The 17,875-nt window shown below is 34.2% G+C and overlaps 1 protein-coding gene across 3 annotated transcripts in view; it reads left to right on the forward strand.

The window, feature by feature from the left end:
• STXBP5 (syntaxin binding protein 5) overlaps positions 1-17,875 on the forward strand; it is a 140,175-nt gene that overhangs the window by 115,955 nt on the left and 6,345 nt on the right. For all 3 annotated transcript variants that reach the window (XM_037520538.2, XM_054697909.1, XM_037520539.2), the window contains 6 exons: positions 899-949; positions 6,072-6,311; positions 8,171-8,540; positions 8,844-9,009; positions 10,252-10,363; positions 16,164-16,384. In XM_037520538.2, the coding sequence (XP_037376435.1) occupies positions 899-949; positions 6,072-6,311; positions 8,171-8,540; positions 8,844-9,009; positions 10,252-10,363; positions 16,164-16,384 (1,160 nt within the window). The remainder of the gene's footprint in view (positions 1-898; positions 950-6,071; positions 6,312-8,170; positions 8,541-8,843; positions 9,010-10,251; positions 10,364-16,163; positions 16,385-17,875) is intronic.

A 17,875-nucleotide genomic window follows, 5' to 3' on the forward strand; every position in this document is an offset into this window, starting at 1 on the left:
ATAAGTTAATATGTATACTTTTAAAAATACTGTAATAATAAATAGAAATTGAAAAATCCTATACTTTGCATTTTTGTTAAATACTGTAGTTTTAGAATCAGCATAACTTTGAAGGTTTTATTTTTTTTTACCAAAATGTAGAGATGTTAATTTATATCAAGAAATGTTTGAGCCAAGTATTTTTATGATGTAACCAGGTACTTTAATTTGATTGTAGATCTAGGTTTGTCCTGTGTATTTACTTTAAAAGATAAGCCAAATAGATATGAAAACGAGGAACTGTAAGATTGTACTGCATCACTACCAAGACTAAGTCTTAAGTCTCTACTGTCCTTCCGTGCAATATCTTCCTTTGAGAAGTGACCGCTTTTCTTAGAAAGCCCAAACCTTTCCTGTGAATCTAAGAAATACTTAACAGTTTAAAAGCCTTTCTTGAAGAACTTCAAAAACACACACAATACACTAAGTAAGTACAAACATTTTAAAAAATTGAAAATAATATTTACTGTCCTCCAATAACATTATCAGTCATATTTTCATTTTTTTAAAGATTGATTTATACAAGAACTGAGGTACAGGCCAGAGGTGTAGGGGGGGTGAGAGGATTCACCAGAGACAGAGTGGGGAGCAGAACAGGCAGATGTACTAAAGTACACTGCTGAGAGAAGCAGTGGGCGAGTCAGGAGAGGTCTGCTGCACCATGTGGGTAGCTTCCTGGCTGGAGATCGAACTAGTGCTGTAGTGGCTGCGGATAGCTTCATAGGTTGTGTCTTAACTCCTTGCACCATCAGGGAGGACCCCATATTTTCATTGTTAACATCCAAATTTAATAATGAAAGTTTTCGCTTCTATCTTGATAAGTATGAGCAAAAACTTAAAAATGCATTTTATTTTTCAGCAAAGATGTCAAGGAAGTTAAGCTTGCCTACTGACCTAAAGCCTGATTTAGGTAAGTAAAATAAAAGTCATTAATAAGCTCCCTTTAATGGGAAAACAAGGAAATCAAATAATTTTTACTATAGGCTACAATTTCATCTGAAATCAAATTTTTCTTGATAAAATTTTATTGATTTGCTTTTGATTTATAATACTATATAATTTTCAGAAGTATAGCTCATACCTCTGTATATGTACTAACCACCAAAGTTCTAGTGCCATTTCTATTATTGGATGGAAATCAAATTTAAAATGATGAAGATGATTGCAAATTAATAGCTTTTAGAATCCCATCTGAAAATTATAAAAGGCAATTATAAATTCAAGCAAACCAAAATAACACATCTCCTCAGTTCTTTCATACTTTATACCTAAACAGTATTTAGTTTCAGATTAAAATCTGTAATTTTAGATTAATTTCTATTAAAAGAAATTAATCTATTAAAAGAAATTATATCCCGGGCCTCCCCTTGTGGCACAGCGGTTGAGCTCTAGGTTGCGAGGCTGCTCGCAGCCTCTGCCCCACCAGTTCAATCCCCGGCCACCAGCGAGGGTCCCACCAAAAAAAAAAAAAAAAAAAAAGATGTTATATCCCATTTAACTATCTAAAAACTTTTTTATAAATATGTAATTTCAAAACATTACTTATTTTCTTTATTCCAATGAATCTCAAAAATTGTTATTAATTTTTGGTGGTAAGTTGGGAAATTTTTTTCTATAACACTTTCTATGTAACTGATCTGTTATGAAAGCAGAGTGAATATATTCACACATTCTTTTTGCTTTGTATCCAACTCAAAAAGACTCCCTTGCATCCTAGGATAGAAACAAGTGACATTTTAATAGACATTTTAATTTATAAAAATAAATTCATTTAATACAAACAAAGCAAGGTTTCTTTTTTAAACTCCTTTTTATTTAATTTCACAAATTACTGTTGCTTTTAATTGAATGAGAAGTATAATTTTGTAAAGATTTCACCCACTTGTCACTTAGAAGCAACTAATTTTCTCCCTTGCATTTGCTCACCCACCTCATCTCACTATTCTTGAAACTTGTTGACTGTCTTTTGATGCATAGTATAAACTTGGGTATTGGTTCACTTTGCTATACTAATTTTAGCATTTCCAAATCATAGTCTTATCTCAGTTATTCTGATAAAAAGTATGCAATTATGAGTAAGTAGGCATAATTTTCTCCTCTGCAATCAATAAAAGGTTCCATTCCTGACAATAGGAAAGCCAATTCAGTAGAAAATCCTTTAGTATCACTGATATAAGAGAACAGGAATTAGTTCTAGAATGTATAATAACATATTTTGATTAGGGCATAGTTCCCTTCACTATAAAATTAGAAGATGCCATTTGAACCCAACTGTATCTGAGGCTCAGTTTTTCCCATCAAGTGGATCCAGAGTTTTCATCAAACTCTCGAAGAAGCCCATAATATCAATAACATTAAATACTGCTAGTAAAACTTATTTCATGCCTTTTAGTATCTTAAAATTCTAAAAGAACACATGTACAGAACTTTTAAGATTAATAGAATTGCCAATTACTAAATTAGAAAATCAGTAAAAAAAAAATTCACACATGTAAATTATGTAATTTAAGTATGCAGTTCATGCTTTTATAGATCATGTTTATTTATGTTTTACCTTGTCTGCCTATGTATTAGAATGTCCTAAGCCAATCATAACTTTGATTCACATAGATCTTGAAGGAATCTCCATGTTACCAAAGTAATTTCCCTTTAATTCATCATGACGCTGAATTATTTTTTGATAGAAATTCTTAACTGGCAGTTATTTCACATTGATGGTGAGCAATCAGAAATAAAATTAGATTGAGAGACTCAAATTGCCAGATGTTACTAAAGCAGCTGAGGCTGTTGGACTGTCGTGCAGTTTTGGAAGCTTTTGTGAATAAAATTCACTTTTGCTTCTGAAGAAGTTATGCAGCTTTGTACTTTGACCATAGTTTCATCATTCCAGATTCAGTGAGTCACAGGCTAGGAACCTTGGGTATGGTAATATTGTTAGAGATCTTGCTAGAAAGACTACATGTTGAAGGATTTGTTTGTTTGGTATCTAAAGATTGAACTTTAAAACTTATTAATAACCAAAACCTTCTACCCATACGCTGTTGCTGATTTTGACTAGCCCATATCTGTCTAAAGCTTTATTTGCCTTGGACATGGGCTCAAATCCAATTCTTCCATGACCTTTGTCCTTGGCAATGAACTTACCCTGTCTAAACCTGTATTTTACTATTTTTTATATTATTAATGATGATACTTTTCCGGGTTATTATATGTGTTAAATAAATGTTAAATGAAAGTATTTGGTATTGTCTGACACATAGTAGGATTTACATAGTGATAGCCATTTTTATTTCTGATCTTTATACTAGAATTAAAATTTCTATTCCATTTGTTTAGCCGACCCAATTCCTAAAATTCAAGATACAAATACCCACAACATATAATTTAATAGCAGTAAGTGGCAGTTGTAGTTCTTGAAATGCTGAATATTCTAACTTGCTTTTGAACAGATTTAGTCAGATAAAATAAGCAGCCTTACTGTGTAAGTCCAGATTTAATTCTGATTAATTTCTCAAATTGATCTAACCTTTGGAGTTTCTTTGGTAATCTAAATTTATAGGTAAGTCATATAATAAAATGCAGTTGTAGTTTATAAATTTCATATAGTTAAGTCAATCCATTAAATTAAAATCCTTTATTTAACCTGTGGTTAATACTAATATTTGAAGTATAGATTGTTGTGAATTTTAATAGGTACATCAGTAAGAGTTTTTAATAATTACTAAGCTAATTTACACTGAAATGCATATTTATTAAATCGTGTATCATAGATTTCCAGTTTTATCACTAGGTCACAACTGAAATATATGTATTTTATTTGTGTGTTTTATTTAAGAAGCAAATATTTTCTCATTGAAAAATTATTTTAAAACTTCTGTTATTGTTGGAAGTGATAAAGAGTTAATATTTGGAATCAGTGTCGTATTACACATTTATCCAGTAATAGCTGTTCTTTATGCATAATCATAAAGACTACACACAATCTCTAATAGGAAATGCAATCTGGCAAAAGAAACACATTTTCAGAAACTGTAGTTGAATATGACCCATGCTGTTGTTACAGCTAGTAGCTTTATTATTTTCAGTGCCTAGTTACAAACAAATTAGTTTGCATATAATTATTATTGGGGGGTAGTATTTTCCAATATATGAAACTAAATTGTATACAGAGAGCTTTTTGAGGTATATTGGTGGGATTTAATTACACCTTTTCATTTAGTAAAATACAATTAATTTAGAAGACTGGAATATGTTTTACTTTTCACAACATTGTGGTCATTTCTTTTCATGATATCATTGAAAGTATGTGATTTAAGGAAAACTTACTAGATATGAATCTTAGATGCTACTAAAAAAATTAGTATAATCTAGTGGTACAGCAGAAACCTACTGGTTTAAGATACGCTCATCTATATGTCTATCTTCAGCAGATAATATATCAGTATTTTTACATGCAAGGCACCATGCTAAATTCCTCAGGGCATCAAAATAACATAGCTCGAAAAGCATAGTCACTTTAAAGCAACACTGATAACAAGTCAGAAATATCTGCACAACAAATGTACTATTTGTGCCATGCAAGAGATAAAAAGCTGTAGGGGTTCAAAAGAGAAAAACTATGGCTGTAAGAATCTGGTTAAACTTCATAAATAAGCTATTACCTGAAATGAAAAATAAATATTGTCTATAGGTAGAGAAAAGGGTGAGACCAGAGCATGAATCAGAAAGAAAATCACAGGCAAACCCTAAAAGGGAAGTGCAGGGTATATATGAAGAAGAGTGAGTGGTTTTTGTTTGCTTCCAACAGTGAAGTGTGAAGCAGACAGAATTGGAAGATAAGGCAAGGAAGGTATATAGAAGATAAGGCAAGGAAGGTATATTGAAGATATTTTGTAGTCATACAAACTTGCGTATGATTATAAGCATGATAAAATAGGTAAAGAGGACCCCCTGAGGATTTTCAAAGTAGAGGTTATAGATTTATAGCCATCGCTTATGAAATATAATTGAGTTATGAGAGTGAAGGTAGGGAGATCACTTGTGCAGTAATCAACATGAAGGATGATGAAGGCCTGAACATAGGCTAAGAGAAAGGAAGAAAATAGAACATTGGAACAGAATAACTCAGAGCCTGATGTCCTATCAGGTGTATGTAAGGTAAAAGGTAAAAACCGAAACTGCAGCTCATTTTAAGTGTTGTTCCCTAGGAGAACCAGAGGCCGTTAAATTGTGCCATTGGAAGAATTAAGTGCTTTTGGGCAAATGATATGTTTTGATTTTGCATACTCAGACATAACAGGGAGAAAATTCCAATAAGCATTTGGAAATACTATTTCAAGAGAAAAGAGGCTAGAGCTTCAGACAGACCTGATATTGGCCACAGAGAAAAAAGTAGCTAAAGAAAAGAAAAGAGGATGTATTAATATAATTTATAAGTATCCCTATCATTACAAGTAAAGCCTGGTAAAGGAAATATACCTGGTATCAAGTTAAGTATGAGGCAGATACCAGTTAATGATGAAAAATGTGAATAACACCTTAGGTTTTTAGGTGAAATATAATTCAAGAGAAACAAAATCTTTCATACTGGACAGATTTTGGGGAAAAAAGAAAAATGGTACATCACCATCAATGTGAAGGTAGAATCAGAGTACTTCTAAATGCATCTTTTAAAGTGCAGAGAATTGAAAATGCCCACCTTTTTCTAGTTCTACCCCATCATGAATTGTATTACCAAAAGAAACAGCAGCTATGAAAAAAAGTGGTAAAAGCTAAGATTAGAAAACAGCCAGTAGACTGACAGAGCTGCACCAAAACCACAAAGATCACACTCCCAAAAATTCACTGTGGTACACCCAGCTCAGTTCTGAGGAAAGTGATTTGTCCGTTTGTATTTTATATTCAATTAAAAGGAAATTAAAATTAAGTCTACAGTAGATGTTGCTTTTTGCAGACTCTGACCAAGCTTATAGCAAAAATGAAATGTGATAATCTGTGATTTACATAATCCACAACATTTTTAATCATTTCAGATGTAAAAGATAATTCCTTCAGCCGGTCACGAAGTTCAAGTGTAACCAGCATTGATAAAGAATCTCGAGAAGCTATCTCTGCCCTTCATTTCTGTGAAACTTTTACTCGAAAAGCAGATTCGTCCCCGTCCCCGTGTCTGTGGGTTGGTACCACCTTGGGAACAGTGCTTGTCATTGCGTTGAACCTTCCGCCAGGAGGAGAGCAGAGGCTTCTTCAGCCGGTGATTGTGTCCCCCAGTGGTATGTATGCTCTGGTGCTGCACTTACAATAAAGGCTTGTTTACTTGAACTTAATGGAAACCTGTGCTTTTCATTTTTTAATAGATCTGAAAATTCTAAAATGTAACCTAATTGGGTATAGTTGTATGTTTTTAATGAAAAATGCTTGAAATAAGATTTTAGATTATTATTCACTTATATAACATTTAGGTTTTGTATTTTTTTTAACTCTGGAATCATGTCTAAAATGGGAAAAAGTTCTAATAATGCATTCCAGGATACCTTTTTTTATTGAAACAGCCTTGCATTCTAACATCATAAAAGTTTCAGGTGTGTATTGTTGAGAGTCAACATGTGTACAAACCATATTAAGTTCACCATTAAAAGTCCAATTCTTTTTATTTATTTATTTATTTAAATTTTATTTTTTTATATTCCCCATACAATTATAACCCCCTTATTTTGACCCCAAACCCTCCTTTCCCCGCCCCCCACCCACCATAGAGTATCTCTGGTTCATAGTTATTTGTTGATTGTTTTTCCTGGTCCCTTATTTAAGTTTTCTAGATTCCTGCTATGAGTGAGACCATCTGGTATTTTTCTTTTTCTTTCTGGCTTATTTCGCTGAGCATGATCCCTTCCAGCTCCATCCATGTTGCTGTAAATTGCATGTGTTTATCTTTTTTGAATGCTGAGTAATATTCCATGGTGTATATGGACCACATCTTCTTGATCCAGTCATCTGTTTTTGGGCATTTGGGTTGTTTCCAAAGCTTAGCTATTGTAAATAGTGCTGCTATAAACATAGGGGTGCAGGTACTCTAAAAGTCCAATTCTTAACTTCACCATCCATTTGTCTCTTTATTTGCTGTAAGTTAGTGGATGATACATATTTAGGGAGGAAACAAAAAAGTGTATTTTTTTAAAAAGATTTGTTTATACAAGCACTGGGTACAGTCAGAAATGAAGGAGGGTGAGAGAATTCACCAGAGCCAGAGTGAGGAACAGAACAGGCAGACTGACGAAATACACTGCCAAGGGGAGCTGCGGGAACGGCAGGAGAGGTCTTCGCGCCATTGGGACCCTCGCCGGTGGCCGGGGATCGAGCCGGCACTGCAGAGGCTGCGGACAGCTTTGCAGCCCAGCGCTCAACCACTGCGCCACCAGAGGCCCAAAAGTGTATTTTTAAAAAGTATACACTTGGCTGTTTTTAAACTTTAAATGTTAAGCTTTAAAATAGACTATTTTCTTACTTGAAATATTAGGGGAAAGTAACTTGAAAGTAAATTTTGAGGTTGAATTTTAGCAAATATATATACAGTCTGTTGGGTCTGGAAATAATTGAGAATTCTGTTTTCTGTTATTAATTTATAGCTGAACTAGGTAGAAAAATTTGATTTTGCTTATAAATATGTTCTTATTATATAGTAGGTTTCACCAGTACCCTACTTTTTTTACCAAAAGTTAAAAAGAATCAAGTGAAATTTAACCACATTTTATTTAGCTTAAACTGCTATCATTTTGCAAGTTATTGGTATTTTTAAATTATTGAGATATTTTACTCAATAAAATATGAAATGGTGTAACTCTTGTTGCCATCCACTTGCAGTCATACTTGGCGGTATTGCACGCACCAGGTGTGAGAAAAGACATTGTTCTAGATGCCCCAGCTTTTATTTCTTTGGCGGCACTTACCTATTTGGGACATGTAATGCTCTTTCCGAATTCAAATAATGAAGTTTGTATCCTGTCAGTAAGTCATTATATCATTTCAGTTCAGTCTACATATTTTTGAGTGTCTATCATGTGTCTAAGTTGGAATAAACATATTTACCTTGTGGATTAACATGCCTGTTATCTACTGAATTTACCTATTTTAGGAACTATATTAAGGTTAAAAGGGGCAATCCTGAGAATGGCATTCCTGGATACTACAGGCTGCTTAGTGCCTCCTGCATATGAACCCTGGAGAGAACCCAACGTTCCTGAAGAAAAAGATGAAAAGGAGAAATTGAAAAAACGAAGGCCTGTCTCCGTATCTCCCTCCTCTTCTCAGGAAATTAGTGAAAATCAGTATGCAGTGATATGTTCTGAAAAGCAAGCAAAAGTAATCTCACTGCCAACTCAGAACTGTGCTTATAAGCAAAATATTACAGAGACCTCATTTGTGCTGCGCGGAGATATTGTAACATTGAGCAATAGTATCTGCCTTGCCTGTTTCTGTGCCAATGGACATATTATGACTTTCAGGTAGAATTACAGTTTTTTAAATACAGATACTGCATGTCCTCCCCAAAACATGTTACCGAATTACATTTGGTTTCAAATAGATGTTTTTATTTGTTTATAGTCTTATACACTGAGGATTTATTTTCATTCAAGTAATATAATAAGCAAGTACATGGTAAATACAAATCAGTTGTTATCTTCTACTCAAGTAAACGAAATCATAAGGTTTATAACATCCCTGCCATTTTGCCTTCTATAAAACTTTGTTCAAGAGTAAAATCTAACTTGTTTATTATTAACCAGTCTTTAATTTTTTCCCTCAAGTTTGCCAAGTTTAAGACCTCTATTGGATATGTACTACTTGCCTCTTACAAACATGCGGATAGCCAGAACTTTCTGCTTCACCAACAATGGACAAGCATCATATCTCGTTTCACCTACAGAAATCCAGAGACTGACTTATAGTCAAGAGACCTGTGAAAACCTTCAGGTAATAACAGAAATATTACTATTATTCAGACATAAAAATTTTTTAAGGACCCTTATATTGTCCATCCCTTATACTCATGGGATATCAGCCCACTTGGGATATCCAAGACCTTTTAGTAAGACTTTTAGGTATCTCGTGGGCTTTTAATTATGATTTCAGAGAGTTTTTCATTCCAGTTTTACTGCAGTGATAGAAATTTAAATATAAGCGTATCAGTGTACTTCAGCATCATAAAACAAAACAAAACTCTCTTGTGCAGTGTTAATGTTTATTTCTGCCCATTTATATTCTGGTTGGAAAGACAACATTAATATGGGTACATCTAAAAGTAAAATCTTTGGACATCCTCTATTAACTTTATCCCAGCCCTGAAGGAGAAATTCTAAAAGTATATATGCTTCAGCCCCAGCTATAATAATGTGATACCAGGGTACAGCAGAAATTCCTTACCTGGAACTGTTACTGTATCTTACCAAATCTAGTTCTCTTTAAAGGGCAGAAATATAGTTGCAAAGTTTTTTCTATATTTTGCTTCTATAGCTTTTCAAGGCTTCCTTATAAATAACATTTCTATCATTCTTCTTGTAGAAATTCTTCTTTCCTCTTTTATGTGTTATGTACAAAGTCAGTAATTGTTACCAACCTTTCTTTTCTCCTGATTTATATCAATTCTGTGCTCTGAAGAATATTGACAGTAATTTTATAAAAAAATCTGATAATGTAGAAGGAAGTCATGCTATCTTCTTACCAGATTTCTGAAGTTCTGTGTGAATGTTGATATAATTCTCTACTAAGCATTTGTTTATGAAAAAGGAAGTTGGTATGTCTTTTTATATTACTGATTTTCTGACTCAGTTGAAGGTTATAATTCCAAACGGTATCCTCATTACACTAGACTTTTCAACTTGCTAGTGTTTTTTCTTCTTTCTAATGTAGGAAGAACCTGAATTATTAATCCAGTTACCAATTCTTGATAATAAGATTTATGTGAAATTTTTGTCATGAAGATTAAAAATCCTACTGTTGAAGCAGGAATATCATCTTTACTGGAAATGTATTACAAGTAAAGTAACAAGTTAGTTGGCTAAGTTGGTATGATCTTTTGAAATGTGCTCATTATTAATTATTTGTGAATCTCAACAGGTAATATTGTAAGCTTGTTAAAGAGTTTACAGTGATTCATTTATGAATTATAGCTTAACAATTATAGTTTAACAATTGTAATTTGTTCTGATTTTAAAGGAAATGTTGGGTGAACTCTTCACTCCTGTAGAAACACCTGAAGCACCAAACAGGGGATTCTTTAAAGGCTTATTTGGAGGTGGTGCACAATCTCTTGATAGAGAAGAACTATGTAAGTTGATTTATTTAATTTGCATTATATACCTATAAAACAAATGTTCAGTAATACAAAGTTTTCTTGCATGTATTTACACATTCTTTCTCTTTATCACAACAATTACTATATCCATCTTAAAGCAAAATACTAATTTTCTGTCACTCTAGCCCAATTCAGGGGAATATTTTACTCAGGAAACCATGAACCTTAAGACTTTTCCATTCTGGTAGAGTTCCCAGTGCCTGGCACTGAAAATGTTCTCTAAAGGAAGATAAGATACTCAACAAAAACAAATGAAAATGTTCTATAAAGGAAGATAAGATACTCCAAGTTTTCAAATTATTTCTATAAATAATTTTTGAAGTATATAGTCATTGATAACAAGGAACAGTAGCAATCAACACCATGTTTAAAAAAAAAAAAAGAAAAAAGAAAAGCCCAAGCAGAATTAAAGGCACCTCAAATATTAGAATTATCAGAAACAGGCTATAAAATAATTTTGCATATTATGTTCAAGAGACTAAGTGCCATACCTCAACATTTTAAAATTCAATACTGCATATGTGATAAAAACTAAAATGAAATTCTAAAATCATAAGATTCAAAGACCAAAATTGAAAACTCAGTGGATGAATTTAACCACAAATTAGGCATAGGTAAAGAAAGAAATAATTGCATTATTTAAAAATAGGTCAGAATAAATCATCCAAAATGCAGCACAAAGAAAAAAAAATGTAAAATACTGAGAAGATGAAAGTAATAAAGTTTATAATGTAAGATCTCACATATGTTTAAACCAACTCAAGAAGAAAATAGGAATGAATATGAAGATTCAGTATATAAAGAAATCTGCTGCAAATTTTCAGACTTGATACAAGATACAAATTCAAGAAGCCTAATGAAATTTAGGTTTTTTTAAATCACAGCTAGTTATAATATGTCATGTGAAAATACAGTTTACCAAAACCAAATAGAGAATTCTAAGGTAGCTAGAGAAAATGATGGATACCTTTTAACAACTTGTGAGTTGGTACCTCACTTTTCAATGGTCATCAAAGATAGTAGGATAATCTGCTATACTTTAATAGTACTTAATCTAGAATTCTATACTCAAAGAAAATATCACTCAAGAATGAGACTTGTTCTCTTCAGTGGGGTTGGTAAAACTGAACTGCTACTACCTCACACCATGCAGGAAGATCATCTCAAAGTGGATAAAAGACTTGAATGTAAGACCTGAAGCCCTACAATTTATAGAAGAAAACAGGCAAAACACTCCATAACATACATTTGAGAAACATCTTTAAAGACTCATCCACTGAAGCAAAGAAAATAAAGGAAAAGATTACAGCTGGGACTACAGCAAACTAAAAAGCTTCTGTCCAGCAAAAGAGACAATAACCAAGGCAAAAAGACACTCCACAGAGCAGAGTGGGAGTAAATATTTGCACTCCACAAAACTGATAAGGAACTGATATCAGAGATCTACAAAGAGCTTACACAACTCAACAAAAACAAAATAAAGAATCTAGTCAAAAAGTGGGGAGAAGAGCTAAAAAGAGACTTCTCCAAAGAGAACATGCAGATGGCCAACAGGCACATAAACAAATGTTCAACATCACATATAATCAGGGAAATACAAATCAAAACCCCAATGAGAGAATCACTACACACAGGTAAAATGGCCCATTTTATAAAAACTAACAACAAATATGGGGGTATGGAGAAAAAGGAACCCTCCTTAATTGCTGGTGGGAGTGCAGACTGGTCCAACCACTATGGAAAGCTGTGTGGAGGTTCCTCAGACTACTAAAAATGTAGCTACCATTTGACCCAGCAATTTCACTCCAAGGGATCACTCCAAGGGATCTACTCCAAGGGACACAAAAACATTAATTCAAAAGGAAACCTGCACCCCTATGGTCATTGCAGCACTGTTGACAATAGTTAAAATATGAAAACAACCTAAATGCCCTAAAACAGATGATTGGATCAAGAAGATATAGTCTATTTATATCAAGAAGATATAGTCTGTTTACACAATGGAGTACTGCTCAGCTATCAAAAAAGATAAATTTATGCCATTTGCAATGATATGGCTGGAGCTGGAAGTGATTATGTTAGTGAATTAACTCAGAAAGTAAAAGAAAAATAACAGATGGTTTCACTTATAAGAGGAACATAGGGAAACCATACAAGGGATCAGGAAAAAAAAAAAAAGACAAAACCAGCATGCAAACTATAACTTGGAGATATTCAGCAGGGGCGGGGGAGGGAAAGGGATCAAAATAAGGGAGGAAAGAGCACAGGAGTCTATGGTGAAAGTTCACGGGTGTCTTGTTGGTGGGAATTTTATGGGGACACCACATCACAACACCTGAGAGGAGAAATCAAACATTGTACAAAAATTAACAATGATGCAAAAAATATTAAATATGACTTTTTTTTTAAATGAGCCATGGTTATACAAATGAACGATAAATAAGCCTTGTCACCAAACTGAGGGGAACGCAAAAGGATGTACTTTTAGATAGAGGCAAGATAATCTTGATGCACTATCAATTTTTGCACCCAACACTAATGATAAAGGACTGATCACAAAAATCTGTAAAGAGCTGATGAGACTCAGCAACAACAAAGAAAATAATCCAGTCAAAAAATGGGCAGAAGAGCTAAAAAGAAACTTCTCTGAAGAGGAAATGCAAATGGCCAACAGACATATGAAAAAATGTTCAACATCACTTGTAATCAGGGAAATGCAAATCAAAACTACCATGAGATACCATCTCACACCAGTGAGAATGGCACATATTAAAAAAACTAGCAATAACAAATGTTGGCGAGGGTGTGGAGAAAAAGGAACTCTTCTGCACTGTTGGTGGGAGTGCAAACTGGTCCAACCACTATGGAGAGCTGTGTGGAGATTTCTGGACCTACTAAACATAGAGCTTCCATATGATCCAGCAATCCCACTCCTAGGTATTTACCCAAAGGACACAGAAACATCAATTCCAAAGAGCACCTGCACCCCTATGTTTATAGCAGCACTGTTTACAATAGCTAAGCTTTGGAAACAACCCAAATGCCCAAAAATAGATGACTGGATCAAGAAGATGTGGTACATATATACCATGGAATATTACTCAGCATTCAAAAAAGATAAACACATGCAATTTGCAGCAACATGGATGGCGCTGGAAGGGATCATGCTCAGCGAAATAAGCCAAAAAGAAAAAGAAAAATACCGGATGGTCTCACTCATAGCAGGAATCTAGAAAACTTAAATAAGGGACCAGGAAAATGAATATAAGAAAGTGAAAATCAAAATGAACAAAAAACTATGAACCAGAGACACTTTTTGGGGGGTGGGGGGGCAGGAGGGGAAGGATTGGGGTCAGAATGGGGCGTTTGCAATTGTATGGGGGAATATAAAAATAAAATTTATTATTTAAAAAAAAATATATATAGGAAACAATGACTCGGAAAGAAAGTTATAAATATATGCTTCATTATAATGATTACAATCCTATAAACTGTAAAACAAAGTCACATAACCATACATACACACAAATAAAAAAAAATCACATAAATCAAGGGTACAAAAGGGTAAATGGACTTGATAGAATTAAATGTTCCAGTTAAAGGTGCCTCGTTACCACAGTAAGTAGTGTGTGTTAGTCTCATAAATGTTCCACTTAAAAGACAGAGATCATCAGACTAGACTAAATGGATATATAGAAATTCCATGGGGAAAATAGAAAATTATAAATCTCTTGGAAGAAATCACAGTCCCTGATAGAATACTCCCCCCCTTTTCTGTGGGGGATACATTCCATGACCCCCAGCATATGTCTGAAACCACAGGTACTACTAAACCACATATACATTATCTATGTGTATGTCTAGATGATATTTTTTTCCTGTATACCTATGACAAAGTTTAATTTATAAATACAGCACAGTAACAGATTAACAACAATAGTAAATTAGCAGAGTAATAATAAAAAGAACAGTTATGACAACATACAGTAAAAGATGACTGTGGTCTCTCAAAATAGTATATATAATATTTTTGGAAGCAGTTGATCACAGGTAACTGAAATCACAGATTTTGGTTGGGACTACTATAAATCAAGGGATATACCACATTCATACAGAAGAAGGTTCAATAAAAGATATTAGTTCTCCCAACACTGCAATATGCATGTATGTTTGTGTGTATGTGTATAAACATATACATAAACTTTTAAGTCCTTATCAAAGTCCCCCCCCCCAAAATTTTGTTACTGATTCTATTTAATTTTGTTAATGATTCTATTTGTAGTTATAGAGGTCCTGACTAGAGCAATTCAGCAAGCAAAGGAAATAAACAGCATGTAGATTGGAATGGGAGAAGATGACATAATTTTTTTTTAAGGTTTATTCATTTATTCATACAAGAACCAGGGTACAGGCCAGATGCACAGGAGGGTGAGAGGCTTCACCAGAGACAGGGTGGGGAACAGAACAGGCAGACTGATGAAATACACTGCTGAGGGGAGCAGCGGGCAAGACAGGAGAGGTCTGCTTTGCCATGTGGGACCCTCGCTGGCCAGCCAGGATTGAACCGTCACTGCAGAAGCTGCCGACAGCTTCACAGCGCGGCGCTCAACCGCCCGTGCCACCAGGGGAGGCCCATGACATAATCTTTTATATAGAAAATCTAAAGGAATAAAAGAAAAACCATTATAACCAATGAACAAGTTCAGCAAGAACATTGGATACAAGATCGATATAATCAGTTGCATCTCTCTATAACCCTAGCAGTGAACAATCTGAAAAATTAAGAGAACAATTCCATTTATAATAACATCAAAAAAAATAGGAATAACTGAAAAATAGAAGTATAAAGAATTTACTAAAAATGTGAAAATGTCAATTAAAGTTTAAATGTCATTTAAATTTATTTAAAAATAAATAAAAGAATCAACATGCCATGTTCATTGATTGGAAGGAAGACTTAAAATCAAAATGGCAACACTCTCCAAATTGATCTACACATATTCAATACAATCCCTGTCAAAATCCCAGCTAGTTTTTTACAGACAGGAACAGGCTGTTCCTAAGATTTATATGGCAATGCTGTATGCTGAGGGAAGCATCAGTCTTTAATAGGACTTAAGACTTTTGTGGTACTGTAGGTGTTAGGTAATCAGGATTATAGGAAAGGAAGTGATGATTTCCTGAGATCTTTTGAAGGGAAATTTTGATCTATTTGATAACTGACTAGATAAATGGGAGAAATACAGGAATGTAACATCTACAACTTCTAGAGACTGAAAGAGAATACTCAATAAATTCTTCATTTCCCTTTATTTCTTGCTTAGGCATAGTATTTTTTAAGTCAGAGATAGCATGAAGGAAATTAATTTAAATAGATAATTAAATTAGATCTTTCTGTCGTAATTTTAAATATCTTTAAGATAACTTTTTTTTGTATATTTAAGAGTAATGTTTACTGTTATGTAAATTGGTATCAGCATGCTCTTTAATACATTTCACAAATAATTACCAGCCTCTTTTTTGCACAAGTCCTGCTATCAGAACTAGTATGGCATGGAATACTTACTGTTGTGTGTTGTGTTTTTGCATGTTTAAGAAAGTATCTAAAATTAAAACCATCATAATAAAAGTAAAGATTGTATTAATCTCAAAGTGTGAAATATTTTAATTATATTATCATAAAATCTAAAAATTGTGTTTTAATATTAAGATGTCAGATTTTATTTTAATAAAATTTTCATTTTTTGAGTTAATCTTTATCAAATCCATTCAGTTGGAGAATCCGCCTCTGGAAAGGCTTCAAGGAGTCTTGCACAGCATATCCCAGGCCCTGGAGGCATTGAAGGTGTGAAAGGAGCAGCCTCTGGAGTTGTTGGTGAACTAGCACGAGCCAGGCTGGCACTAGATGAAAGAGGGCAGAAGCTTAGTGACCTGGAAGAAAGAACCGCAGCTATGTTATCCAGTGCAGACTCATTTTCTAAACATGCTCATGAGGTATGGCCACAAAAGAAATATTAAAAAATAAACCCTAAGTAAAGCAACTATAAAAATTGTTGTATATGTGTAGGTACTGTATTTCTACATGGGAGTTTTCTGTACCCTTGGTACAAATTCCTGATTTTTGCCACCAGGGGGAAACATTACATGAAGAGATTTGTACATTTTGAAAGAATCTGTAACAAAACCAGCAACTGCATCTATTTTTTTTTTTTTTTTTTTTTTTTTTTTGGTGGGACCCTCACCAGCGGCTGGGGAAGGAACCAGCTCTGCAGAGGCTGCAGGCAGCCTCGCAGCCCAGTGCTCAACCACTGCGCCACCAGGGGAGGCCCTACATCTATTTCTTAAGGAATGCAGTAACACATCTAATTTTTCCCTAAATGCCTCAGATTCTACTGTCAGCTTCGCCTAGCAAAGGAAAAATATACCTCTCTTGATTCTTTAGGTAGATCTAGGTAACTAAAATTGGCAAATATTTTTATTCAAATAAATGATACTAACTCTGTGGACCAATTCATACAGAGGAATAGTTGCAAGATACATTTTTTTGCAACAGATTCATCTTGATGAACTAGGAAGTAATGATGAAGCTTAAAAACAGATGTTATAAAGTCAGGACCCCTACCTTGTCCTTTTACAAAGATGCTTTATTTTCCGCATATATACTTAAGCAGCTAAATAGAATACCCATTCTTCATAAAGATCTGCTGTTGGCTTTATGCTTTACACTAGGCTCCTGTTTCACACATGTAGTTCCAAGCCTTCCCTGAGGACACTTTGGATCTGTTATTTGAAGAATCCATATTAAGTTTATTTTATTTTGGAATACCCAGTTTATCTGTAATAGCTCTTCTTTAACTCTTTCAGTCAAAATTCACTTTGTCCTTGCTTGAGAATAAATCCATTAAAGAGGTAACCTGACCTGGGAGATACTTATCTGGGATTTCAGAGTTTGAGATCCTCTGCAAGTACTAGATTAATACATGCCTGAGATATAGGCTAGTGATATTTTTTTTTAATTCTTTTTTTTAAAGATTTATTTATTTATTTATACAAGCACTGGGCACAGTCAGAAGCGCGGGAGGGTGAGAGAATTCACCAGAGCCAGAGCAGGGAGCAGAACAGGCAGACTGACAAAGTACACTGCTGAGGGGAGCAGCAGGCAACAGGAGAGGTCTCCGCGCCATGTGGGACCTTCGCTGGCGGCTGGGGATCGAACTGGCGCTGCAGAGGCTGCAAGCAGCTTCGCAGCACAGCGCTCAACCACTGCACCACCAGGGAGGCCCACTAGTGATATTTTTGTCGGCATAACACTATAACTGCTGCTGATTGCTAAAGCATGTGACATTTCAGCAATTTCAGGATATAGCTGCAATCTAAAGTATTTAGCAAAGAGCTCAATTTCAAATTGATAGCTTTTCCCTTATACCAGTTCTTGAGCCATATTTGAAAGTCTAAGGAAGACAATATCCTGAAGTGGTTACAATC

This window comes from Talpa occidentalis, unplaced genomic scaffold (assembly GCF_014898055.3).
Source record: "Talpa occidentalis isolate TD23 unplaced genomic scaffold, MPIMG_talOcc4v2.1 talOcc4.2, whole genome shotgun sequence".
Lineage (NCBI taxonomy): Eukaryota > Metazoa > Chordata > Mammalia > Eulipotyphla > Talpidae > Talpa > Talpa occidentalis.